General features: G+C 48.7%; 2 protein-coding genes across 13 annotated transcripts in view; one reads left to right on the forward strand and one right to left on the reverse strand.

Moving 5' to 3' along the window:
* Nucleotides 1-2,965, reverse strand: part of TMEM79 (transmembrane protein 79) — a 55,685-nt gene extending 52,720 nt beyond the window's left edge. For 9 of the 11 annotated variants that reach the window (XR_008848656.1, XR_008848651.1, XR_008848654.1 and 6 more), the window contains exon 1: nt 2,850-2,965. The gene's annotated coding sequence lies outside the window, so the exon portion shown is untranslated. The other 2 variants (XR_008848649.1, XR_008848650.1) reach the window with 2 other exon arrangements.
* Nucleotides 2,966-3,006: 41 nt separating this feature from the next.
* SMG5 (SMG5 nonsense mediated mRNA decay factor) overlaps nt 3,007-26,590 on the forward strand; it is a 36,162-nt gene continuing 12,578 nt past the window's right edge. The window contains exons 1-12 of one of the 2 annotated variants that reach the window (XM_056545152.1): nt 3,007-3,171; nt 6,637-6,735; nt 6,869-6,992; nt 8,315-8,483; nt 9,656-9,745; nt 11,295-11,384; nt 12,243-12,321; nt 19,731-19,856; nt 20,576-20,644; nt 24,470-24,678; nt 25,405-25,536; nt 25,719-26,366. In XM_056545152.1, the coding sequence (XP_056401127.1) occupies nt 3,107-3,171; nt 6,637-6,735; nt 6,869-6,992; nt 8,315-8,483; nt 9,656-9,745; nt 11,295-11,384; nt 12,243-12,321; nt 19,731-19,856; nt 20,576-20,644; nt 24,470-24,678; nt 25,405-25,536; nt 25,719-26,366 (1,900 nt within the window). In that variant the 5' untranslated portion in view covers nt 3,007-3,106. The remainder of the gene's footprint in view (nt 3,172-6,636; nt 6,736-6,868; nt 6,993-8,314; nt 8,484-9,655; nt 9,746-11,294; nt 11,385-12,242; nt 12,322-19,730; nt 19,857-20,575; nt 20,645-24,469; nt 24,679-25,404; nt 25,537-25,718; nt 26,367-26,590) is intronic. The other variant, XM_056545153.1, reaches the window with a different exon arrangement.

Genomic DNA, 26,590 nt, shown 5'->3' on the forward strand with positions numbered 1-26,590 from the left:
AGGTATATAGTATATAACACACTGTATATGAGGTGTGTAGTATATAACACACTGTATATGAGGTATGTAGTATATAACACACTGTATATGAGGTATAAAGTATATAAGGTATAAAGTATATAACACACTGTATATGAGGTATCTAGTATATAACACACTGTATATGAGGTATATAGTATATAACACACTGTATATGAGGTATATAGTATATAACACACTGTATATGAGGTATATAGTATATAACACACTGTATATGAGGTATATAGTATATAACACTGTATATGAGATATATAGTATATAACACACTGTATATGAGGTATATATTATATAACACACTGTATATGAGGTATATAGTATATAACACACTGTATATGAGGTATATAGTATTTAACACACTGTATATGAGGTATATAGTATATAACACACTGTATATGAGGTATATAGTATATAACACACTGTATATGAGGTGTGTAGTATATAACACACTGTATATGAGGTATGTAGTATATAACACACTGTATATGAGGTATAAAGTATATAAGGTATAAAGTATATAACACACTGTATATGAGGTATAAAGTATTTAACACTGTATATGAGGTATATAGTATATAACACACTGTATATGAGGTATATAGTATATAGCACAGTATATGAGGTATATAGTATATAACACACTGTATATGAGGTATATAGTATATAACACTGTATATGAGGTATATAGTATATAACACACTGTATATGAGGTATATAGTATATAACACTGTATATGAGGTACATAGTATATAACACACTGTATATGAGGTATATAGTAGATAACACACTGTATATGAGGTATATAGTAGATAACACACTGTATATGAGGTATATAGTATATAGCACAGTATATGGGGTATATAGTATATAACCCACTGTATATGAGGTATATAGTATATAGCACAGTATATGGGGTATATAGTATATAACACACTGTATATGAGGTACATAGTATATAACACACTGCATATGAGGTATGTAGTAGATAACACACTGTATATGATATATATAGTATATAGCACAGTATATGTGGTATATAGTATATAACACACTGTATATGAGGTAAATAGTGTATAACACACAGTATATGAGGTATATAGTATATAACACACTGTCTATGGGGTATATCGTATATAACACACAGTATATGAGGTAAATAGTATATAACACACAGTATATGAGGTAAATAGTATATCACACACTGTATATGAGGTATATAGTATATAACACACTGTATATGAGGTATATAGTATATAACACACTGTATATGAGGTATATAGTATATAACACACTGTATATGAGGTATATAGTATATAATACACAGTATATGAGGTATATAGTATATAACACAATGTATATGAGGTATATAGTATATAACACACTGTATATGAGGTATATAGTAGATAACACACAGTATATGAGGTATATAGTATATAACACTGTATATGAAGTATATAGTATATAACACACTGTATATGAGGTAAATAGTGTCTAACACACAGTATATGAGGTATATAGTATATAACACACTGTCTATGGGGTATATCGTATATAATACACAGTATATGAGGTAAATAGTATATCACACACTGTATATTAGGTATATAGTATATAACACACTGTATATGAGGTATATAGTATATAACACACTGTATATGAGGTATATAGTATATAACACACTGTATATGAGGTATATAGTATATAACACACTGTATATGAGGTATATAGTATATAACACACTGTATATGAGGTATAAAGTATATAACACACTGTATATGAGGTATATAGTATATAACACACTGTATATGAGGTATATAGTATATAACACACTGTATATGAGGTATATAGTATATAACACACAGTATATGAGGTATATAGTATATAGCACACTGTCTATGGGGTATATCGTATATAACACACTGTATATGAGGTATATAGTATATAACACACAGTATATAGGGTACATAGTAGATAACATTCTGTATATGAGGTATATAGTATATAACACACTGTATATGAGGTAAATAGTATATAACACACTGTATATGAGGTATATAGTATATAACACACTGTATATGAGGTAAATAGTATATAACACACTGTATATGAGGTATATAGTATATAACACACAGTATATAGGGTACATAGTAGATAACATTCTGTATATGAGGTATATAGTATATAACACTGGATATGGGGTATATAACACACTGTATATGAAGTATATAGTATATAACACTGTATATGAGGTATATAGTAGATAACACTGTATATGAGGTATATAGTAGATAACACTGTATATGAGGTAAATAGTATATCACACACTGTATATGAGGTATATAGTATATAACACACAGTATATGAGGTAAATAGTATATAACACACTGTATATGAGGTAAATAGTATATCACACACTGTATATGAGGTAAATAGTATATAACACACTGTATATGAGGTATATAGTATATAACACACTGTATATGAGGTAAATAGTATATAACACACTGTATATGAGGTAAATAGTATATAACACACTGTATATGAGGTATATAGTATATAACACTGTATATGAGGTAAATAGTATATCACACACTGTATATGAGGTATATAGTATATAACACACAGTATATGAGGTAAATAGTATATCACACACTGTATATGAGGTATATCGTATATAACACACTTTATATAGTATATAACACAGTATATAAGGTATATAGTGTATAACACACAGTATATGGGGTACATAGTAGATAACATTCTGTATATGAGAAATATAGTATATAACACTGGATATGGGGTATATAACACACTGTATATGAAGTATATAGTATATAACACTGTATATTAGGTATATAGTAGATAACACTGTATATATGTTCCGCCACTTTCCCGACCACTTTCCCGCCTTCTGGTCGGTGACGTCACGTGCCCCACCCCTTTAGCACCGCCCTCTCCGCGGAGGTCGGTGACGTCTGCTCTGGGCACGCCTACACGAAAATCTCTACTCTCGCGAGGTTTGGCCGCTGACAGACATGGCGGACTTGGTGGATCTGTGCTCACCGGAGAGATGAGCCAGGGAACCGGTGACAGCGAGCCGGAGGCCAAGGTGCTGCACACCAAACGGCTATACAGGTGAGAGGAGCGGGGCCACCGGGAGTGTGAGGAGGGGGGACATGAGGTCAGAGGACAGTGTGAGGGGGGACATGATATCAGAGGACAGTGAGAGGGGGGGACATGAGAGGATCAGTGGTCAGTGAGGGGGGACGACATGAGAGGATCAGAGGTCAGTGTGAGGGGGGGGACATCAGAGGTCAGTGTGAGGGGGGGGACATCAGAGGTCAGTGTGAGGGGGGGACATCAGAGGACAGTGTGAGGGGGGGACATGAGATCAGAGGACAGTGTGAGGGGGGGACATGAGATCAGAGGACAGTGTGAGGGGGGGGACATGAGATCAGAGGACAGTGTGAGGCGGGGGGACATGAGATCAGAGGACAGTGTGAGGGGGGGACATGAGATCAGAGGACAGTGTGAGGGGGGGACATGAGATCAGAGGACAGTGTGAGGGGGGGACATGAGATCAGAGGACAGTGTGAGGGGGGGACATGAGATCAGAGGACAGTGTGAGGGGGGGACATGAGATCAGAGGACAGTGTGAGGGGGGGACATGAGATCAGAGGACAGTGTGAGGGGGGGACATGAGATCAGAGGACAGTGTGAGGGGGGGACATGAGATCAGAGGACAGTGTGAGGGGGGGACATGAGATCAGAGGACAGTGTGAGGGGGGGACATGAGATCAGAGGACAGTGTGAGGGGGGGACATGAGATCAGAGGACAGTGTGAGGGGGGGACATGAGATCAGAGGACAGTGTGAGGGGGGGACATGAGATCAGAGGACAGTGTGAGGGGGGGACATGAGATCAGAGGACAGTGTGAGGGGGGGACATGAGATCAGAGGACAGTGTGAGGGGGGGACATGAGATCAGAGGACAGTGTGAGGGGGGGACATGAGATCAGAGGACAGTGTGAGGGGGGGACATGAGATCAGAGGACAGTGTGAGGGGGGGACATGAGATCAGAGGACAGTGTGAGGGGGGGACATGAGATCAGAGGACAGTGTGAGGGGGGGGACATGAGAGGATCAGAGGACAGTGTGAGGGGGGGACATGAGAGGATCAGAGGACAGTGTGAGGGGGGGACATGAGAGGATCAGAGGACAGTGTGAGGGGGGGGACATGAGAGGATCAGAGGACAGCGTGAGGGGGGGACATGAGAGGATCAGAGGACAGCGTGAGGGGGGACATGAGAGGATCAGAGGACAGCGTGAGGGGGGACATGAGAGGATCAGAGGACAGCGTGAGGGGGGGCATGAGTGGATCAGAGGACAGCGTGAGGGGGGGACATGAGAGGATCAGAGGACAGCGTGAGGGGGGACATGAGAGGATCAGAGGACGGCGTGAGAGGGGGACATGAGAGGATCAGAGGACGGCGTGAGAGGGTGACATGAGAGGATCAGAGGACGGCGTGAGAGGGGGACATGAGAGGATCAGAGGACGGCGTGAGAGGGGGACATGAGAGGATCAGAGGACGGCGTGAGAGGGGGACATGAGAGGATCAGAGGACGGCGTGAGAGGGGGACATGAGAGGATCAGAGGACGGCGTGAGAGGGGGACATGAGAGGATCAGAGGACGGCGTGAGAGGGGGACATGAGAGGATCAGAGGACGGCGTGAGAGGGGGACATGAGAGGATCAGAGGACGGCGTGAGAGGGGGACATGAGAGGATCAGAGGACGGCGTGAGAGGGGGACATGAGAGGATCAGAGGACGGCGTGAGAGGGGGACATGAGAGGATCAGAGGACGGCGTGAGAGGGGGACATGAGAGGATCAGAGGACGGCGTGAGAGGGGGACATGAGAGGATCAGAGGACGGCGTGAGAGGGGGACATGAGAGGATCAGAGGACGGCGTGAGAGGGGGACATGAGAGGATCAGAGGACGGCGTGAGAGGGGGACATGAGAGGATCAGAGGACGGCGTGAGAGGGGGACATGAGAGGATCAGAGGACGGCGTGAGAGGGGGACATGAGAGGATCAGAGGACGGCGTGAGAGGGGGACATGAGAGGATCAGAGGACGGCGTGAGAGGGGGACATGAGAGGATCAGAGGACGGCGTGAGAGGGGGACATGAGAGGATCAGAGGACGGCGTGAGAGGGGGACATGAGAGGATCAGAGGACGGCGTGAGAGGGGGACATGAGAGGATCAGAGGACGGCGTGAGAGGGGGACATGAGAGGATCAGAGGACGGCGTGAGAGGGGGACATGAGAGGATCAGAGGACGGCGTGAGAGGGGGACATGAGAGGATCAGAGGACGGCGTGAGAGGGGGACATGAGAGGATCAGAGGACGGCGTGAGAGGGGGACATGAGAGGATCAGAGGACGGCGTGAGAGGGGGACATGAGAGGATCAGAGGACGGCGTGAGAGGGGGACATGAGAGGATCAGAGGACGGCGTGAGAGGATCAGAGGACGGCGTGAGAGGGGGACATGAGAGGATCAGAGGACGGCGTGAGAGGGGGACATGAGAGGATCAGAGGACGGCGTGAGAGGGGGACATGAGAGGATCAGAGGACGGCGTGAGAGGGGGACATGAGAGGATCAGAGGACAGTGTGAGGGGGGACATGAGAGGATCAGAGGACAGTGTGAGGGGGGGACATGAGAGGATCAGAGGACAGTGTGAGGGGGGGGACATGAGAGGATCAGAGGACAGTGTGAGGGGGGACATGATAGGATCAGAGGACAGTATGAAGGGGGACATGAAGAGATCAGAGAACACTGAGGGGGGGACATGAGAGGGTGAGGGGACAGTGGAGGACATGAGAGCATGAGGGGACAGTGGGAAGGGTGGGGCATGAATGGATGAGTGGACATTGTGAGGGGGCATGAGAGGGTCAGTGGAAGTGGGGACATGAGAGGATGAGGGGGCAGTGTGAGGGGGGACATGAGAGGACCAGGGGACAGTGTGAGGGAAGTCTTTAAAGGGTGGACATGAGAGGACCGGGGGCAGTGAGGGGGGAACATGAGAGGATCAGAGGACAGTGTGAGGGGGACATGAGGAGACCAGAGGCAGTGTGAGGGGGACATGAGGAGACCAGAGGACAGTGTGAGGGGGGACATGAGAGGAGGAGACAGTGTGAGGAGGGACATGAGGAGATCAGAGGACAGTGTGAGGGGGGACATGAGAGGATCAGTGGACGGCGCGAGGGGGGATGGGAGAGGATCAGCGCACGGCGCGAGGGGGGACGTGAGAGGATCAGCGGACAGTGCGAGGGGGGACGTGAGAGGATCAGCGGACGGCGCGAGGGGGGACGTGATAGGATCAGCGGACGGCGCGAGGGGGGACGTGAGAGGATCAGACAACATTGTTATGGACAGTTACAGGGAAGTGTGTTCTAGTTCATGCCCCCCCTTCACTGATCACTATACCCTTCACCCACTCCCCTCCCACCCGCGATCCGGATCTACCCCTTCTGCCGTCTCTATTGCCCTCCTCATGGTGCCTCTGTCCTCGGCCCCAGACTTCTCTCTGTTGGTTTTTCAGGGCTGTGGTGGAGACGGTGCATCGGCTGGATCTTATTATTTCCAACAAGACGGCCTATCAAGAAGTGTTCAAGCCTGAGAATATCAATCTGAGGAACAAGTGAGTCCCTGTATTATGGGGGAGGGGTCATACTTTTGGTGTTTAGCGCCCCCTATTATGTTTCCAATCGCGCGTTGCAGTATGAGCGTCCTGGTTTTTAGGGTATGTAATCCATGTGGCGCTCCCCCTGCAGGCTACGGGAATTGTGCGTGAAGCTTATGTTCTTGCATCCCGTGGAATACGGCAGGAAGGCTGAGGAAGTTCTATGGAGAAAAGTCTACTATGAAGTCATCCAACTCATCAAAACCAACAAGAAGGTGAGTCCTCTGCGTGACGGGTGCAATCGTTCCCTGCGACATTCCGTTCTTAAAGGAGTAGTGCAGCGAAAGAGAAGTTATCCCCTATCCAAAGAATAGAGGATAAGATGTCTGATCGCGGGGGTCCTGCCGCGTTACTTTAGAGCGTCAGGTGCAGTGCCGGAGGATCATGATGTCACGGCCACGCCCCCTCAATGGAAGTCTATTAGAGGGGGCGTGACTACCGTCACGCCCCCCTCCTATAGACTTGCATTGAGGGGGCATGGCCGTGACGTCACGAGCGGGGTGCGACCATGACATCACGAGCCTCTGCCCCATATCACCGGTCATTCGGCATGGAGTGAAGTTCGCTGTGTGCACCGGATGTCTAGGGTGCCACAGCCGGGATCACGGGGGTCCTCAGCGGTGGGACCCCTACGATCAGATATCCTGTCCCCTATCCAAAGGATGTCTAGGGGCGGAGTTCCCATTTAATGGGGTACTCCCGTGGAAAACTTTTTTTTTTTTTTTAAATCAACTGGTGCCAGAAAGATAAACAGATTTGTAAATTATTTCTATTAAAAAATCTTAATCCTTCCGGTACTTTTTAGGGGCTGTATACTAAAGAGAAATCAAAAAAAGAAATGCATTTCCTCTGATGTCATGACCACAGTGCTCTGCTGACCTCTGCTGTCCATTTCATGAACTGTCCAGAGCAGGAAAAAATCCCCATAGCAAACATATACTGCTATGGACAGCAGAGGTCAGCAGAGAGCACTGTGGTCATGACCTCAGAGGAATTGTATTTCGTTTTTGGATTTCTCTTTAGTATACAGCCCCTAAAAAGTACTGGAAGGATTAAGATTTTTTAATAGAAGTGATTTACAAATCTGTTTAACTTTTTGGCACCAGTTGATGTAAAAAAAAAAAAAAAAAAGTTTTGCACGGGAGTACGCCTTTAAAGGGGAACTCCGCCCCTACTGGCACCCCCTGTGATCTCCAGAGAGAGTGTGCACTGTAGATGGCACTTCTAACATTCCTTTGTATTGGAGTGCTGTACTCGGGTCTCTTTGGTCCCATACAAATGAATGGAGCGCATGCCGTCTGCAGCACGCTCTCTCTCTCTGAGATCCGGGGCTCCTTTCTGGAGATCACGGGGGTCCTAGCGTTCGGACCACCCCCTGCAATTAGATACTTTTGTTTTAACCTGTGGTTAGGGAATAGGATTACTGTCACTGGACAACCCCTTTAAACCCTAGATTGTCAGCTCGGTAGGTTAGGAAGGAATGTTGGTGCCCCGGTGATACATATTGTGCTCACAAGGTCTTGTCTTTGTCACACAGCACATACACAGCCGCAGTGCTCTAGAATGTGCCTACCGCACCCACCTGATCGCCGGCGTGGGCTTCTACCAGCACCTTCTACTCTACATTCAGTCCCACTACCAGCTGGAGCTGCAGTGCTGCATCGATTGGACCCATGTCTCTGACCCCCTCATCGGTCAGTCTTCAGGTTTGCTTCCTTGTTCTGTGGGGAGAGGGGAACATTTTAAAGGGGTATTCCGGCTTTATACATCTTATCCCCTATTCAAAGGAAAGGGGATAAGATGTTTGATCACAGGGGTCCAGCATTCTGTGCAGGGCGCTGCCTCCGAGACATGACGCCACGCTCCTACCATAGGCATGAATGGAGAGGGCGTGGTGTGATGGCACGAGGGGCGTGGCTGTGACGTCTCTGTCTTGGAGGCAGCGCCCAGCACAGATTGCCCTGAGATCGTGAAACCGGCGGGAAACCTGCGATCATACATCTTCTTGCCTATCCTTTGGATGGGGGCTAAGATGTATAAAGCTGGAATACCCCTTTATGTCTCCCTAGGGGACCTCTACTAATTTGTCATTTGATTAATTTTTTCAATGCATTGCTATTGCATTGAGTTAAATTCTCAGAGATTTCATAGTAATTTAACCCCTTAAGAATAAAGGACTCCCGCCCCCCCTACCCCCGTCCTCCTGTGAGCAGCCGGCGCTTGAAATGAATGAGTTGCGTGGAAATGATTAAAGGACATTTGTACTGATGAATTTACATATTCCTGTGCCCAGGCTGCAAAAAAAAAATAAGCTTTGACTCACCTTCCTATGTTCCCCCCCTTGCTCCCTTTATCGGCCTCACGGTCCTCTGCTGCTTAGTGGGGACGGGAACGTCACAGAGCCATCAGCGAATCACCGGCGGCAGCGATGTCCCGCCTCGGCCGGTGATAGGCTGAGCGCTCTGTCATGTAAGGAGCCAGCCAGACTCACTGTCTGCAGATTTCCCCTTAAAGTGGTTTATGTGACTAAGAACTGTGCAGCGTTAGGGTATGTTCACACTGCGGAATCTCCACTTGCGTAATTCCGCCAGCGGAGATTCCGTCAGGCAGCCGCCACGTGAATACTTCGGCGGTAGGAACGCGGGGCACTGCGCCGTCACCATTGACGGCTATGCAGTACTCATGGAATTCTGCGCAAAGCATTAACAACATGTTCTTTCTTTGCTCTGAAATTCCGCAGTGTAAACGGGTCTCGCGGAAGAACCGTTCACACTGAGGGGAATGTTAACTGCGTGGAATTCTACTCGCGGTATTCCGTGGGAATTCCGCAGTGTGAACATTCCCTTACCATCTCATCTGCTTTGTATTCTTCTCACAGGCTGCAAGAAGCCGGTGTCTGCCTCTGTGAAGGAGATGGAGTGGGCACAGATGGCATGCCACAGATGTCTGGTGTACCTGGGAGACCTGGGTAAGATCCATCACTGCAAGTTTTGGTTGTATGTATCCAATCTTTGTTGTTTAATATCACTGCTTGTTGCCAGTGAATGAAAAGCATAAAGGTAATGTGTTAGCAGCATCACCCGCACTATCTTGCGTACAGGGTAATAGTGTGGGTGAGGCTGACTCCCAACGCCTTTAACTTTTCTGTTCTCAGATTATGTCTGAAAATTGAAATATTCAAATGAAGGGCTTTGGTGCAATAGGGGCATTCCCAGCCTCTTGGTGCACTCTTCTGCTCCACCCACACCTGTCACATGTTCATCATCATTGCAGGTCCTTTAGCCACCTTCTCCTATCTTGCTTTGCCCCCACGTGCACTGGTCACATGATTGACTTCATCACAGGTCCTTTACCTCCAGCATCTAGAACACTTTCCCAACCAGGGTGCTTCCAGCTGTTGCAAAACTACAACTCCCACCATGCCCGGACAGCCTTTTGCTGTCTGGGCATGCTGGGAGTTGTGGTTTTGCAACAGCTGGAGGCGCCCTGGTTGGGAAACACTGATCTAGCAGATCCAGAGAGCAGGTCCTTGTCAGGGAGGGGACTGAGGAGCAGAGATATCCACTCACAACACAACAGCAGTGGCTTTCTGACCAGGACCTGCTCTGTATCTGCTACATGCTAGAGGTAAAGGACCTGAGATGACTAGTACACGTGGGGGCAGAGCTTAGCAGTGCCGAGAATGTGGCTGAAGGACCTGTGGCGATGATGAATATGTGACAGGACAGGAGTGGGCACATCTAAAGTTACATTATTATTTATAAAACGCTGCCTACAGGGCCGGGTGGGCTGTATAGTTTACCAAGAGGCTGGGAATGCCCCCAGTGCACCAAAAAATAAAAATAAGTTAAACAGCGTTGGAATCAGCATCACTTGCACTGTTACCCTATACTTAAAGGGGTACTCCGCCCCTAGACATCCTATCCCCTTATCCAAAGGATGTTCTCTGATCTCTCTGTTGCATCCGGCGTTCGTTTAAAGCAATGTTTCCCAACCAGTGTGCCCCCAGCTGTTGCAAAACCACAACTCCCAGCATGCCCGGACAGCCGAAGGCTGTCCAGGCATGCTGGGAGTTGTGGTTTTGCAACAGCTGGGGGCACCCTGTTTGGGACACACTGGTTTAGTGTGTCGGGTGCAGCGGCAGAGGCTCGTGATGACAGGGCCACGCCCCTCAATGCATGTCTATGGCCACGCCCCCATAGACTTGCATTGATGGGGTGTGGCCGTGACATTGCGGGCCTCCGCCCTGCATTGCCAGTCATCCGGCACAGAGTCAAATTCGCAGGGGTCCCCAGCAGCGGGACCCCTGCGATCAGACATCTTATCCCCCATCCTTTCGATAGGGGATAAGAAGTCTAGGGGCAGAGTACCCCTTTAAAATACTGTGGATACTGAAAACTGTATAGACCTATTAGTTACAGTTGTATCCAAACCTCTTGCAAGACCAACACAAATCTCTGTCCTGCCCTGATGGTTTGTTACAATGTATCACACATCATGTATTCATCTCCTTCCAGCTCGGTATCAGAATGAACTGGCGCTTGTGGACACAGAGAAGTTGGCTGAGAGGTTTTATTACCAAGCTCTGACAGTCGTGCCTCAGATGGGTGAGTTGTGCCATCACTTGAGTATAGGCCGGGTATTAGATGTTCCAAACAGAAGCTTTATTACACTATTCTAGCATGGAGTTCTAGTTCTCTAAGGCTGCGTTCACACGGCCGTCCTGTTCTTCTCCCATCAAAAATAAAAACAGACTTTAAAAAAACAGACAATAACGGATGCAAACGGATGACATTAAAGGAGTAGTCCTGTAGTGAACAAGGGGTGAACAACTTATCCCCTATCCTAAGGATAGGGGATAAGTTGCAGATCACGGGGGGGTCCGACCGCTGGGGCCCCCGCGATCTCCTGTACGGGGCCGTGTCGACCCCCGCACGAAGCGGCGGCCGACACGCCCCCTCAATACAACTCTAGGGCAGAGCCGGAGTGCTGCCTTCGGCAATCTCCGGCTCTGCCATAGAGATGTATTGAGGGGGGCCTGTCAGCCGCCGCTTCGTGCGGGGGTCGACACCCGCTATCTGGCCGGAGAGCCTGGCCCCCCCGTACAGAGAGATTGCAGATTGCTTATCGGTTTTCCATAGACTTCAATGATAAATTTACCGTTTTTTCTTCTGTTTTTTTTTATTTATTTATTTTTTTTGACGGGAGAAAAAACACTGCCTACACTTTCTTTTCTCCCATTAAAAAAGAAGAAAAAAAAAACAGAAAAGAGCGCAAACGGATGTGAAAGGATTGTAAAAAAAAACAAACAAAATCCATTGACATCAATAAGATTATTTTACAACCGTTTGTAATCCATTTACAAGCAGCAACAATGGAACCTAAACGGGGAAATAAAAATGGGGACAGGTGGCCATGTGAACGCACCCTAAATGAGTGTTTTATTTTCCTAATTTTTTTTCCAGGAATGCCATTTAACCAGCTTGGTACGTTAGCTGGGAGCAGGTACTACCACGTGGAAGCGACCTACTGCTACCTACGCTGGTGAGTGACGTCACCGTCCTGGTGCTTCAGACCCCATTACGCTGATGCCACACCGGCCGACTCTACTTTCATCTACATACAGAACATGACATCAATTGTAACATGAATCTATAGCAAGGAATTGGTCCCACAGGAATATCCTCCTTATATCTGCACTTATAAGCCTGTAAACCTTACTCATTTCAAAGAGGTTCTGTAGCAGCTGAGGAATGTTTCCCTAGATTACATTACATTAGAAATCCTCTGGATTATCACCATTAGTGGCTTCTGCTGTTCCTAGAGGCGGTCCATAAATAATAGAAGCAGACATTGGTTGTGTACCAGGTAGTAACATTGAAATTAGAGATGAGCGAACTTACAGTAAATTCGATTAGTCGCGAACTTCTCAGCTCGGCAGTTGCTGACTTTTCCTGCATAAATTAGTTCAGCTTTCCGGTGCTCCGGTGGGCTGGAAAAGGTGGATACAGTCCTAGGAAAGAGTCTCCTAGGACTGTATCCACCTTTTCCAGCCCACGGGAACACCGGAAAGCTGAACTAATTTATGCAGGAAAAGTCAGCAACCGCCGAGCCGAGAAGTTTGTGACAAATCGAATTTACTGTAAGTTGTCAGCATTTTTCATAGTCTCTTCCCCTTCCCATTTATGTATAGAAAGAGATAACCACACCTCGAGGACACCACTATTAAAAATGGTGCATAATATTAATGAGAAGGACCGTGCTTCAATTTCATAATATATTTATTAAAACACATAAAAAAACGCATGTAAATGCACTAGTACTTCAAAATCTACCACTGCGCCCCAGTGGTAAAATTAAAGGGGTTATCCAGTAAAAAAACTTTTTATGTATATCAACTGGCTCCAGAAAGTTAAACAGATTTGTAAATTACTTTACGTTATTAAAAAATCTTAATCCTTTTAGTACTTATAAGCTTCTGAAGTTGAGTTGTTCTTTTCTAAGTGCTCTCTGATGACACCTGTCTCGGGAACCGCCCAGTTTAGAAGCAAATCCCCCATAGCAAACCTCTTCTACTCTGTGCAGTTCCCGAGACAAGCAGAGATGTCAGCATAGAGCACTGTTGCCAGACAGAAAACAACTCCACTTCAGCAGCTGATAATTATTGAAAGGATTAAGATTTTTAAATAGAAGTAATTTACAAATCTGTTTAACTTTCTGGAGCCAGTTGATATAAAAAAAATGTTTTTCTCTATCTGCTCCATTGGGGGACACAGACCGTGGGTGTATGCTGCTGTCTCTAGGAGGTGTGACACTATGGCAACAAAAAACAGTTGGCTCCCCCCAGCAGAATATACCCGCCTTCAGGCTCTGAGCTAATCAGTTTAAGTTTAGTGTCTGAAGGAGATGGACACGGTCTGGTTTGCTCCAGACCAGGTCTTCTGTTTTTTTGTTTTCCTAGTTAGGGACGTGTTAGTTTTTTATTCCTTTTCTTTTCTGTTTTCAGGTGGGGACTCAGGGACTCCGGTTCCCTGTTTCCCCATTGCGAGTGAGGGGGCATAGACATTGCGTATATACACTGTTAACCCCCCCCCCCCCCCCTCGCCAACGGTCAGCGCTTGCTTGGTACCTCATGGGTCCGGGTCCCCCTATTTACCTGCTTGCCTCGCTCGCGCATAGCAGCCAGGCGTGATGCAGGTAACTAAAGCTGACTGAAGACTTCACTGAAGACTCCATTAGGTAAGTTCTTCTGACTGAGGTAAGTACATTTCCCTTTCTTCCCTAGGTGCAAGGACTTGCAACCTCTGGAGACCCTCAGTTTTTGCCCACCTTGTCAGGTTTATGCGGCTGGCTGGTACTGGGGCGAGCAGTGGCATCTTTGGGGGCATAATTTCTTTATTACACTGTATGTAAGTGCTCTGTGTGAGACTGTGTTTTACTATGCGGCTGTGCCACAGCGCCTGATATGCGCTTTCTAGCCGAGCGCACGGAGTGCCGGCTTACTTTCATTTTCTCCGGCAGCTGCTGCCGGTGTTTCTGCCGCCCGCTTACTTCCCCCGAGCGCGTATGTTCTTACATATGCGCTCGGGACAGGGAGCGGGCGCCGTTAGTCCTTCGTCCCCGACTTGTACTTAGCTCCGCCACTAGGGGTTGGAACTCTCGGGAGTGCTTTCTCACAGTGTGTGTGGTGATTTGTACTGTCAGGCGCTTGAAGCGCCGCCTTCCTTCACCTCGGCAGCTGATGGCTGGCTGGGGGGGGGGAGATATGTGCGGCGCCCGCTCACTTCCCCGCGGGCACATATGTGGCTGCATGTGCGCTCGGGGCATGGGGCGGGCGCCATTACTCTGGTTCTTCTCGACTGCCGGGGCGCGGTAACTCCGCCCTCAGGGCTGCCAGAGCTTCTGGTGGTGCGCATCGCCCTCCAATCAGTGATGCGCGCGCGTGTCTGTTGGCGGGGGCCGATCGGTAGTGCCCCTGCTCTGGGAACGCCCCTCTCAGGGGTTAACTCTTTTCCTGCCATAGGGGACGCTATTCTGCCCTCCCTCTATACTGACAACTAGACTGCTAGTCTCTATTTGGTCACAATAACATATTATTCCTACAATGCCCACTGACTCTGCCTGCTCCCCCAGATCCCCCAGTTTCTCCGGATGTTACAATTCCGGTGGATTCGGCCTCCCCTTCAGCCTGGGGTTTCTTCCTATCCCAGTTTATGGCTGAATTGACTCAAGTCCCCCTTGTGGTGGCTGAGGCCTCACGTTACTAGGTGTCTACCTGGAAGAGGTCTGTCCTGCGCCGACCCTCTGGCGGGTCCCGCTCCTCTTTTACACAAGCCTCACGCTCTCTCTTGAAGCGTACTAGGGGTGTTTGTCTGACTTTTACATTGTGTCTCCAGGTAGACGTGGGCATCCCTCCGTGGGTCTCTCCTCCCCGTGTCATCTGGTCACGGACATCGCTCCTCCAGAGGACGTTTACGGAATCGCCGCCCTGCCAGAGCCGCGTACCCGGTCAGGGTTGACTCCATGCTTTCACTTTCGCCTGGTGAACTGTCGGATCAGGTTTCCGAATAAGCATCTGACTCAGAGGACCGCTCGAATATGGTTGAAACGGTGCACTCATTGGTTGCGGCCATAAGAGACACCCTTCACTTAGAGGACCCAGGATCTTCGGACGTTACTCCTGAAGTATCCTTTCATCGTGCTTAACCAGCACCTCAAGGATTCAGCTCTCACGCTAAACTTTACATTCTTCTAGAATCTGTATGCAAACATCCGGACAAGAGGTTCACGGGAATGGAGAGGGTTCGAGTGCGTTACCCATTAGCCAAGGACCTTGCCTCTAAGGTGGTTTCCCCTCTCTCAATGGTTCCACCAATTTCCTGCCTCTCTAGGCTACTATACTGCCGCTGGTAGAGGCAGCTGCCTTCAAGGACTCGACAGATCAGATGGTGGAGTCCTTGGCGGAGTTTGCCTCGGACGCAGCAGGCTCTGGGTCCGAGGCCCTATTGTTGTGGTGCCCACAACTCAGTCTGGGTATCTTGGCGGGATTTCCCCCGGAGGGTCTATCTTCCTTGGTTCTCCAATGCTGGGGAATTCTGTGCACTGCTTCCATGCATTCATTCCGTGGTGCTGCCTTTGCTGTGGGTCCCCTAGCGGCCCTCCGCCGCTCCATGTGGCTTTGGGCGTGGGATGTGTATGCCGCCTCCAAAAGGGTCTCTTACCGAGTTGCCTTTTACTGGTACCCGTCTCTTTGACAAGCGCCTTCTCGAGATTATCTCTGTGGCGCCGGGGGGTAAAAGTTACTTGTTGTCTCAGCATAAGGCTTGCTTTTATTCCATGGGGAAGTCCTCTTCCTTTCGGTCCTTTCGGACCTTTGGCCCCAATAAGGGATCTCGGCAGGCACCTTCGCGGGAAGAGGTTCCCCTCGTTCCGGGCGCGTTTGCCTTGGAAGTCGGACACAACCGTTCTGACCGAATCGGGTAACCGCAATGGCACTTCCACATGGAGTGCAGCCATCACCCACAGGTTTTTATCTCGGGTGGGAGGTCGTCTCTTACTTTTTCGAGACATCGGGACCACACACATTCAGGAAGTCCCGAACACCACGGTCTCCTCCTCCGGGAAGCAGTTTCAGGAGACCCTCTAGTCCCTGCCCAAGGAGTCATTGTCTCCGTTCCTACAGGGGGATATTTGCGGGGCCTTTTATTCCACCTTTTTTTGTGGTCTCCCTGGAAGGCGGTTCTGTACGGCCGCTTCTGGGCCTCAAGCGTCTCACCGCCATCTTCGCTGCCACTTCCGTGGCATCCAGGGCACACGAGGAGTTTCTTCCTCGGTGGACATCAAGGATGCCTACCTTCATATTCCTATATTTCCTGGCCATCTGCAGTTCCTTCGCCTTCCGTTTCCGGAGGGGCTTTTTCATCTCATAGCCTATCCCTTTGGTCTGGCCTCTGCTCATCGGGTCTTCGCCTTGATCCTTGCACCAGTGATAGTCCTGTTGCGATCGTGCGGAGTCTCGGTGATTCCTTATGTGGACGACCTTCTCGTCAAGGCTCTCATCAGAGTCTAGACTCTACGGACTGTGTGGGTCTTACACTCCAGACCCTGAATCGCTTCGGGTGGATGTTCAGCCGAGACGAGTCGTTCCTCTCTCCCACCCAGTCTCTGATCTTCTGGGACCTCACTTCCGCGTTCCCTGTCCGGTTTTGTCTTCTGCCGGACAACCATCTGACACTTCTGTCTGGTGTCCGCTCTCTTCGGGCCACGGCCCCGGTTTCCATACAAAATTGTATGGAAGTCTTGGGTCGGCTGGTAGCGGACATGGAGACCGTGCCCTTTGCCCAGTTTTCATTATTGTCCCCTTCAACTGGCGGTTCTCTCTCTCTATGGGACAGATCTCCTCTGTTTCTCGGTCACAAGGTTGCTCTCCCTCGTCGGGTCCGTGAGTCTCTGCTCTGGTGGCTCCGTTCCCCCCCTTTTCTTCAGGGGTGACCATTCCTTCCCTACTCGGGCAGGTAGTCATGACTGCTTCCACTCTGTCGGGCTGAGGCGGCATGTTCAGGGATTGGTCGGTTCAGGACCTCTGGTCTCTCCGGGAAGCCCTTCTTCCAATACACTTTCTGGACCTGGGGGCGATTCTTCTTGTCTTCTTCATGGGGAGTCCCATCTTCTGTCCGCATCCAGTCGGACAATGCCTTGACGTCAGTCTGCGCGGCGACGCTCGCAGTTCGGCAGCGTTGTCGAGGTGTCAGGGTCTCCTCTGGACGGAACGTATGTTTCCGGCATTTTTCGGCGGTTTCCTTCCAGGTGTGTTCACTGGGAAGCGGACTTCCTCAGCCGGTCCTCAGCCGACCCCCAGCGAGCGGTCTCTACATCCAGTAGCCTTCGCGCAGACCCGCATCCTCTGGGGCATTCTAGACGGAGACCCTTTCGTGTCCGGCACAATCTGAAGATTATTTCATTTGTGTCGAGGTCCCCGGACACCCTGGCTCTAGCCGTGGCTGCCATTGGGATTCCTTGGGGTGGGTTTCCTCTGTCCTCTCTGTTTTCTCTCCTTGCTCTCCTTCCCAGGGTTCTGAGGAAGCTCAAAACAGGGGACGTCCCCGCCATTCTGATAGCTCCAGTTTGGCCCCGAAGTTCGTGTTACGCCGATGAAGTCAGGCTCCGGGATGATGCCCCTCTGCGCCTTCCGCTCCGCCCAGATCTACTCTCTCAGGGTCCTCTTTGCCACCCCAATTTACAGTCGCTACATTTGACGCTGTGGCGGTTGAGAATTTCTCCCCGGTGACCTTCTCGGTTCTCCGTCTTCTCTTTTTTTGCAGTTGGGGTTGGAACTGGGGTTGTCTCTCAGTTCCCTTAAAGGTCAGGTTTCGGCCCTTACTGTTCTTTCCAGAGGCCCCTGGCTTCTAATCCTCTTGTCCGGACCTTCCTGCAAGGAGTGGCGCACGCCTTTCCTCTTTAGCAGTCACCTTCTCTCCCTCACCTTCTCCCCCTTGGGACTTGAATTTGGTTCTTAGTGCCCTCCAGGGTGCACCCTTTGAGCCCCTTAGAGAGGTGTCTCTCCGCCTCCTTTCTTGGAAAGTGCCGCTTCTTGTTGCTATCACCTCCATCCGGAGGGTGTCTGAAGTGGCAGCTCTTTCCTGCCGTTCTCAGTTTCTGGTGATCCACCAAGACAAGGGCGTTTTCCGGCCAGATCCCTCCTTTTTGCCTAAGGTGGTTTCGGCCTTTCATCTCAATGAGGACATTGTCCTCCCGTCTTTTTGTCCTGCTCCTTCTCATCCTAAGGAGCACTTACTACACAAGCTGGATGTAGTTCGGGCTGTTCGGTCTTATCTCTCCATCACTACTTCGTTTCGTCAGTGTGATTCCTTTTTCGTCCTTACGAAAGGTCGTCGTAAGGGACAACCTGCTTGCAACCTGCTTCCATTTCTCGGTGGATCCGGTCTGCCATTTCGGAGGCCTATCGCTGTAAGGGGAAGATTCCTCCTTTCAGGGTTGTGGCTCATTCTACCCGTTCTGTTGGGGCATCCTGGGCTCTCCAGAATAGAGCCTCGGCCTCGCAGATTTGCAAGGCGGCTACCTGGTCGTCTTTGCACGCTTTCTCGAGGTTCTACCGAGTTCATACCTTCGCATCGGCTGATGCTAGTCTGGGCCGTAAAGTGTTGCAGGCGGCAGTGGAACGGCCGTCTGCCTGACTGCTTATCTGCCCACCCAAGGGACGGCTTTGGTACGTTCCACGGTCTGTGTCCCCCAATGGAGCTGATAGAGAAAAGGAGATTTTTTTAACACTTACCCTAAAATCTCTTTCTCGAAGGATCCATTGGGGGACACAGCTCCCGCCCTTTTGGGATTTTCCTTGGTTCTCTGTCCGAGGGTGTGTTTAGTTATGTTTTTTCTTCTGGTTCTCGGACAGTTTGGGGTTTTTCTTTGACCTGTTGGTCTCCTCCTATTGCTCTGGAATTTAAACTGATTAGCTCAGAGCCTGAAGGCGGGTATATCCTGCTGGGAGGAGCCAACTGTTTTTGTTGCCATAGTGTCACACCTCCTAGAGACAGCAGCATACACCCACGGTCTGTGACCCCCAATGGATCCTTCGAGAAAGAGATTTTACGGTAAGTGTTAAAAAAATCTCCTTTTTTTCCTGGAATACCCCTTTAATTGTGTGTAGGGCCCAGTGGCAGATTTTGAAGTGCTAGTGCATTTGTGTTTTTTTAATGTGTTTTATGTGAATTAATAAATATATTCTGAAATTGAAGCACGGTCCTTCTCGTTAACATTATGCACCATTTTTAATGGTGGTGTCCTTGAGGTGTGGTTATCTCTTTCTATACATTTTTGTTACAATTTAACCGTTTGGTATCGGTAAATAACCACAGATGCCTCGGACACTTTTGCTGTGAGCTGCACCCTATCCTTTTTCTTTTATATACATTTACCCTGTGTCCCCTGCACAGTATCCAGTCTGAGGTCTCCTTTGAAGGTGCGTACGGCAACCTGAAGAGACTGTATGACAAGGCGGCCAAGATGTATCACCAGCTGAAGAAAAGCGAGAACCGGAAACTGTCGCCCAGCAAGAAGAGGTGAGGATAGGGCGAAGAAATACTGACATCCACTAAGATTGGGGTTGTATTCCTGATAGCCCAGAGGCTTCCCTCACATAATTAAAGGGGTATTCAAAGCAAAAACATTTTATCCCCTATCCAAAGGATAGGGTATAAGATGTCTGATCGCGGGGGGCCTGCCGCTGAGACCCCCTGCGATCTCCCTACAGCACCCACATCACGCCCCCTCCCATAGACATGAATGGAGGGGGCATGGCGTGACGTCCCCAGTCCCAGAAACCTGGAGGTTTCCGAAACTGGAGATTCAGCACCCGCATAGAATGCGGGTGCTACAGGGAGATTGCGGGGGGGTCTCAGCAGCGGGACCCCCGCGATCAGACACCTTATCCCCGATCCTTTGGATAGGGGATAAAATATTTTTGCCCGGAATACCCCTTTAAAATAAAGGGAGTCCCCTACGGGGGGCCCTCTTATGGATACAGGATGCCCTAGAGCAGTGTTTCCCAACCAGGGTGCCTCCAGCTGTTGCAAAACTACAACTCCCAGCATTCCCGAACAGCCAAAGGCTGTCCGGGAATACTGGGAGTTGTAGTTTTGCAACAGCTGGAGGCACCCTGGTTGGGAAACACTGCTCTAGAGTTTCTCAACCATCTTTTCACTTTAGCACATTGGGATCCTTAATCAGGCGCGAGGCTTTGGTTACACGGATCATTGACTTTCTATCCCTGACTCTGCAGGTGTAAGGACATCAAGCGCTTGCTGGTCAGCTTCATGTATCTCCAGAGACTCCTACAACCTAAGAGCAGGTGAGCGGCTTCATCCCTGTTAACTATAACCTGTAGGATTAGCCCAGGAGTGGATCAGATTGTCCAGGATACAGATAGTCCAGTACTGTTTCCATACTCATAGCGCTAGAGTACTTGTATTGCTTTGTATGTTAAAGAGGCATTTCTTTAGCCTTTAACCCCTTAAGGACGCAGGACGTAAATGTACGTCCTGGTGAGGTGGTACTTAGCGCACCAGGACGTACATTTACGTCCTGTGCATAACCGCGGGCATCGGAGCGATGCCCGTGTCATAACCGCGGGCATCCGAGCGATGCCCGTGTTATTTTTTTTTTCAAATGAACTGGTGCCAGAAAGTTAAACAGATTTGTAAATTACTTTAATAAATCTTTACCCTTCCAGTACTTTTTAGCAGCTGTATGCTACAGAGGAAATTGTTTTCTTTTTGAATTTCTTTTTTGTCTTGTCCACAGTGCGCTCTGCTGACACCTCTGTCCGTGTCAGGAACTGTCCAGAGCAGCATAGGACTGCAATGGGGATTTTCTCCTGCTCTGGACAGTTCCTGATACGGGCAGCAGGTGTCAGCAGAGAGCAGTGTGGACAAGACAAAATAGATTCAAAAAGAAAAAGAATTTCCTCGGTAGCATACAGCTGCTAATATGTACTGTAAGGATAAAGATTTTTTTAATGGAAGTCATTTACAAATCTGTTCAACTTTCTGGCACCAGTCGATTAAAAAAAAATGTTTTCCACCGGTGTACCCCATTAACACTTTGTTGGGCCCCATGTCCTTTGTATGGGGGTATTGCTCTAGGAAGTTTAAGTGGTCTTCCTCCTCCCCTTTTGAGGTCTTTTCTATATCCTCCTGATTTTCCTTCTGGCTTGTCTTCCAATATGGTAAGAGAGTGGGCTCCAGGGGTCTCTTCTGTTGGCGGATGTGGTGGATCCTATCTCTTGCTCTCTCCTGTCCTTTGAGCAGTTGATGGTTCGCAGGGAACTCCCTTCCTCTGAGCGGTTCCACTATTTGCAACTTCGCCACTTTATGTCGACCTCGTTGCGATCAGTGGATGTTTTGAACGTTTATGTCGTGGTGGTCCTCAGACGAGGGGACTTCTCTCTGACATCTACTCTATCCTCCTTACTCCTCCTGATAGCCCGGCCCCGACGCATCGCTATATGCACCGCTGGGAGGAAGCCTTGAATACGACTATCTCGCTCCCTCAGTGGCGCATTATCTGGTAGCGAGTATCTAAGGCTTCTATCTTCATGGTTTACAAGGAGACACACAATTAAATTCTGATGGGATGGTATCATACCCTGAAGTAGTTGTATTAGTTGAACCCCACTATCCCCCCTCAATGCTGGCGTTGCGGGGTGGATCTGGGCTCAGTCTTTCATATCTTTTGGTCTTGTCCCCTTATACTGGCAGATGGTGCAGCGCCTGCTGACCGGTGTGCGGGGTGTTTCCGTTTCCCTGGACCCCGTTACTTACCTACTACTTCTCTCCATCAGAGCTTTGGCCAAGAAACCGTTTAAGCTCTTTATGCACATTGTTCTCGCTGCTAAGACCCTCATTGCAAAGTACAGTGGTCCCTCAAGTTACAATATTAATCGGTTCCAGGATGACCATTGTATGTTGAGACCATAACTCTATGGAAACCTGGTAATTGGTTCTGAAGCCACCAAAATGGCATCCAAAAATAGGAAAAAGTGAGGATTAAAGAAAAATAAGTAGATGACTAATATAGATAAAGCAAATCCTTACATATAAAAGTAATAAAGATCTGCTGGGAGCTGTAAATCATTATCTATTTCAGTGTTTTCCAACAAGGGTGCCTCCAGCTGTTGCAAAACTACAACTCCCAGCATGCCCGGACAGCCAAAGGCTGTCCGGGCATGCTGGGAGTCGTAGTTTTGCAACAGCTGGAGGAACCCTCGTTGGGAAACACTGGTCTATGTAGAGGACAGGAGCTTCTTCAGGGTCCTGTACAGTACACCTAATGCCCTAAAAAAAAAAAAGTAAAATGGAGCCGCTCTTACTTGGTGTCCAAAGGAGCAGCTAACCATGGCATACTATCCTGTACTGTAGGGGGCGCTACTAGACACCAGTCAGTGCATACACTTCAGTAATACAGGTAAAGAGTACAGAACATGTAATACCTCCCTGTACTGTAGGGGGCTCTACCAGACACCAGTCAGTGCATACACTTCAGTTATACAGGTAAAGAGTACAGAACATGTAACACCTCCCTGTACTGTAGGGGGCGCTACCAGACACCAGTCAGTGCATACACTTCAGTAATACAGGGGTTTTACCAGTGAATGCCCATTCTGATTGGTCGGTTCTTCCAGCCATAGACATGTTTTGCAGATTCCTTAGCATTGTATGTTGAGTCTGGTTTCAAGTTACAATGGTCCAGAAAAGACCATTGTATGTTGAAACTATTGTATGTTGAGGCCATTGTAAGTTGAGGGATCACTGTACTGGAAGAGTTCTCTTCCTCCATCTGATCCTGACCTCATTGCCCGTATACACGAGATTCGCGCTCTTGAATACCTGACAGCATCCTTGAATAATACTTTACCCCTATTTTCTCTGTAAACCTGTGTCGCTTTTTGTGCCGTCTTTCTTCTTTTTCGTACTTTCTTCTTTTTCTTATTTGTTTTGTTGTCTGTCTCTGTGTGGGACTAGATTCCCTTTAGTGTCGCCTTAGGGCCTTTATGTTTTCTATTTTGCTGACTGCTAGTCATTTCTAGTTTGCTCCATTGTTGCGGATGGACATTGCTACTTTAAAGTCCTCAATTTTCTGACATTTTACGTGTATTGTTAAAGATGTGACAATGTTTTATTGTTGGATTCTACCTTGCACCTTGATTGTCTCTGGCCCTTATGCGACATGTTTACAATTACTCTTATTTCTAACATAAAAACTTTCAATAAAAGTTACAGTAAAAAAAAAAAAAAAAAAATCCTGCATTACCCCTTTAAAGGAAAACTCCAACCAAATTTTTTTTTTTTTTTGCCATTCTGCCTTTGCTGCTTGCTGCAATAAAAATAGCAAACCTTAACTTACCTTCGGCCCCTCTCCCGATGCGCTGTCATCGGTCTCCCATTCTTCGGCCCCGGTCTTCTTCCTTCTTCTGGAGCCCCAGACATCACACAGCGCTGAGCTATTCACTGGCCGCAATGATTCCCCCCTCAGCCGGTGATAGAGGGGCAGTGTAATGTAAGAGCCCGGGCACAGGAAGATTGCCAGGCCGGGGCTCAATACATCACATTACCGCTCAGCCAATCACCAACTGAGGGGCGGGGATAGGTAAGTTAAGGTTTAGTATTTTCATTGCAGCAGAATGGCAGAGTGGCTCCACCACTAGACATCTTATCCCTTATTCAAAGGGTAGGGGATAAGATGTCTGATTGCAGGGGCCCCGCCGCTGGGGTCCTCCGTGATCTCCGTGCTGCACCCGGTGCTTGTTTGGAGCATCGGGTTTAGCACCAGAGGCTCATGATGTCACGGCCGCACCCGCTCATGATGTCACAGCCACGCCCACGCAATGCAAGTCTATGTGAGGGGGCCTGACGGCTGTCACGCCCCCTCCCATAGACTTGCATTAAGGGGTCATGACCGTGATGTCACGAGCGGGGCGTGACGGTGACATCAATAGCGAAATTTGCTCCATGCATCGGATGTCTGGGGTGCCACAGCCGAGATCGCCAGTGGCGGGACCCCCACGATCAGACATCTTATCCTTTGGATAGGAGATAAGATGTCTAGGGGCGGAGAACCCCTTTAAGGCTTTTCTCATGTTGCCATATGATGACCTTTCCTCCCTTTCATTCCCCAGCTCGGTGGATTCAGAGCTCACCTCCCTCTGCCAGTCAGTCCTAGAAGATTTCAACCTGTGCATGTTCTACCTGCCCTCCTCCGTCAACCTGAGCTCAGCCAGTGAGGATGAGGAGGAGTATGAAGGAGGCTATTCCTTCCTGCCGGATCTGCTGGTCTTCAGGATGGTGGTCATCTGTCTGATGTGCGTCCACAGCCTGAAGAGGGCAGGTGAGATGGTGTCTGTACTGGGGTGAGAGGTCACACCTAGTCCACAAAGTCTCTCTTAAAGGGGTTATCCGGCCAAAGAGCAACACCCACATTCTATGCGGGGCTGCGTCTCCAGTCTTGGAAAACTCTTTGTGTCTGTGACAGGGGATGTGACATAAAGCCATGCCCCTCGTGACGTAACTCCACGTCCCCTCCATTCATGTCTATGGGAGGAGGTGTGACGGCCATCACGCCTCCTCCCATGAACATGAATAGAGGGGACATGACGTGACATAACTAGGGGTGTGGCGTTACATCACGTCCCCAGATACATAGCTTTCCCAGACTGGAGACGCAGCCCCGTATAGAATGCAGGTGCTGCACAGAGATCGGTGGGGGTCCCAGCAGCGGGCCCTCCATGATCAGACATCTTATTCCCCTATCCTTTGGATAGGGGATATAATGCCTTTGGCCGGCTAACCCCTTTAAGGGAAGGGACGGTGTATGTAAATGAAATTTCACCATTAGATTATGTTCTGCATCTTTTTAAAGGTCTGTGTTGTAAATGCCTGTATATTGTATTAGACCCCTTTTTTTTTTTTTTTTTTTTTTTTTTAAAGAGATTAATACTCTATTTCTTATTAATTAGAACTTTATCTAATAATAGAAACCAGCACAAACCAGTGACCTCCAGCCATGTATGCTATGAGGCTGTTCTTATGTCTTTGGTCTTCTTACTCCTTCCAGATTCCAAGCAGTACAGTGCCGCTATAGCCTTTACATTGGCCCTCTTTTCCCATCTGGTTAACCATGTGAATATCAGACTACAGGCAGAGCTGGAAGAGAGTTCTGTCCCCGCTTTCCAGAATGACACTCCAGGTGGGTCCTTTAGGAATGTGTAATAGAGTCCTCCAATTAATTAGTACTGATATGGGGTATATGGTGACCCCTGACTGAATTCCACACCTACCTGATGTCAGCCTTGCGTGCTTTGGCATTGGTTTATTTTACATTAATCCCCTATAATACAGTGTCCCCTAATATGTGATTTCCTCCCGCAGATGACCCAGAATCCAGAGAGGTTGAGAAAGATGCCGAACCCGAGATAAATCAGATCAACAAGCCGACACAAGCTAAACCTCGCAGCAAGAAGAGCCACAAGTACTCCCGCCTGTCCCGCCTCAGGAGACGCAGACCCGCCAGGAAGGTGGACGAGAGCGACTTGAGTGAGGGATTTGACTCGGACTCCAGCCATGGATCGGCCAAGGGCAGTGACATTTCTGAGAGTGCGTCAGAGAAGAGCGATGAAGAAGCTGCCTTTGACATGGAGTCCGACTCGGACATGAACAGTCAGGAGTCTCGTTCTGACCTGGAAGACATGGAGGATGAACCTGGAGAGGAGACAAAGAATCTGACAGAAAGCAAGGAAACTTCCAGGACCCCGGAGGAGCCAAAAGCTGTCAGCTCTGCCAAGGCGGATGCCCAGGAGCCTGTGAATGGTCCTGGCCCCACCACCAGTGAAGCGAGCATAGCAAGCAACCTGCAAGCCATGTCTACCCAGATGTTCCAGACAAAGCGCTGCTTCCGCCTGGCTCCCACATTCACCAATGTCTTTGTGCAACCTTCATCAGGACCCGTCCCCCCTATCGCCAAAGAACCAGAACCACTTGTGAATGGAGAGGTGGTAAAGACCAATTTGATGCAACAAGGTAAGGCAGGGGTGCAAAACGTTATCCAAATCACAGTCAGTTTATCAGGGCTGCTCACCCAGCTTTCCCAGACTTCTGAGTGGGCCAGTCTACCGGATCATACTGTGATGTATCCCTTGAATCCTGCAGTGCTGTATAAATTAACTATTAACTTATTTGGGATGGCTGTGGTTACTGTAAGGGCAGCCAGCTTGTCACCCAGCTTTTTTTTAGACTTTTGTGTG

Source organism: Hyla sarda, chromosome 11, assembly GCF_029499605.1.
Source record: "Hyla sarda isolate aHylSar1 chromosome 11, aHylSar1.hap1, whole genome shotgun sequence".
Lineage (NCBI taxonomy): Eukaryota > Metazoa > Chordata > Amphibia > Anura > Hylidae > Hyla > Hyla sarda.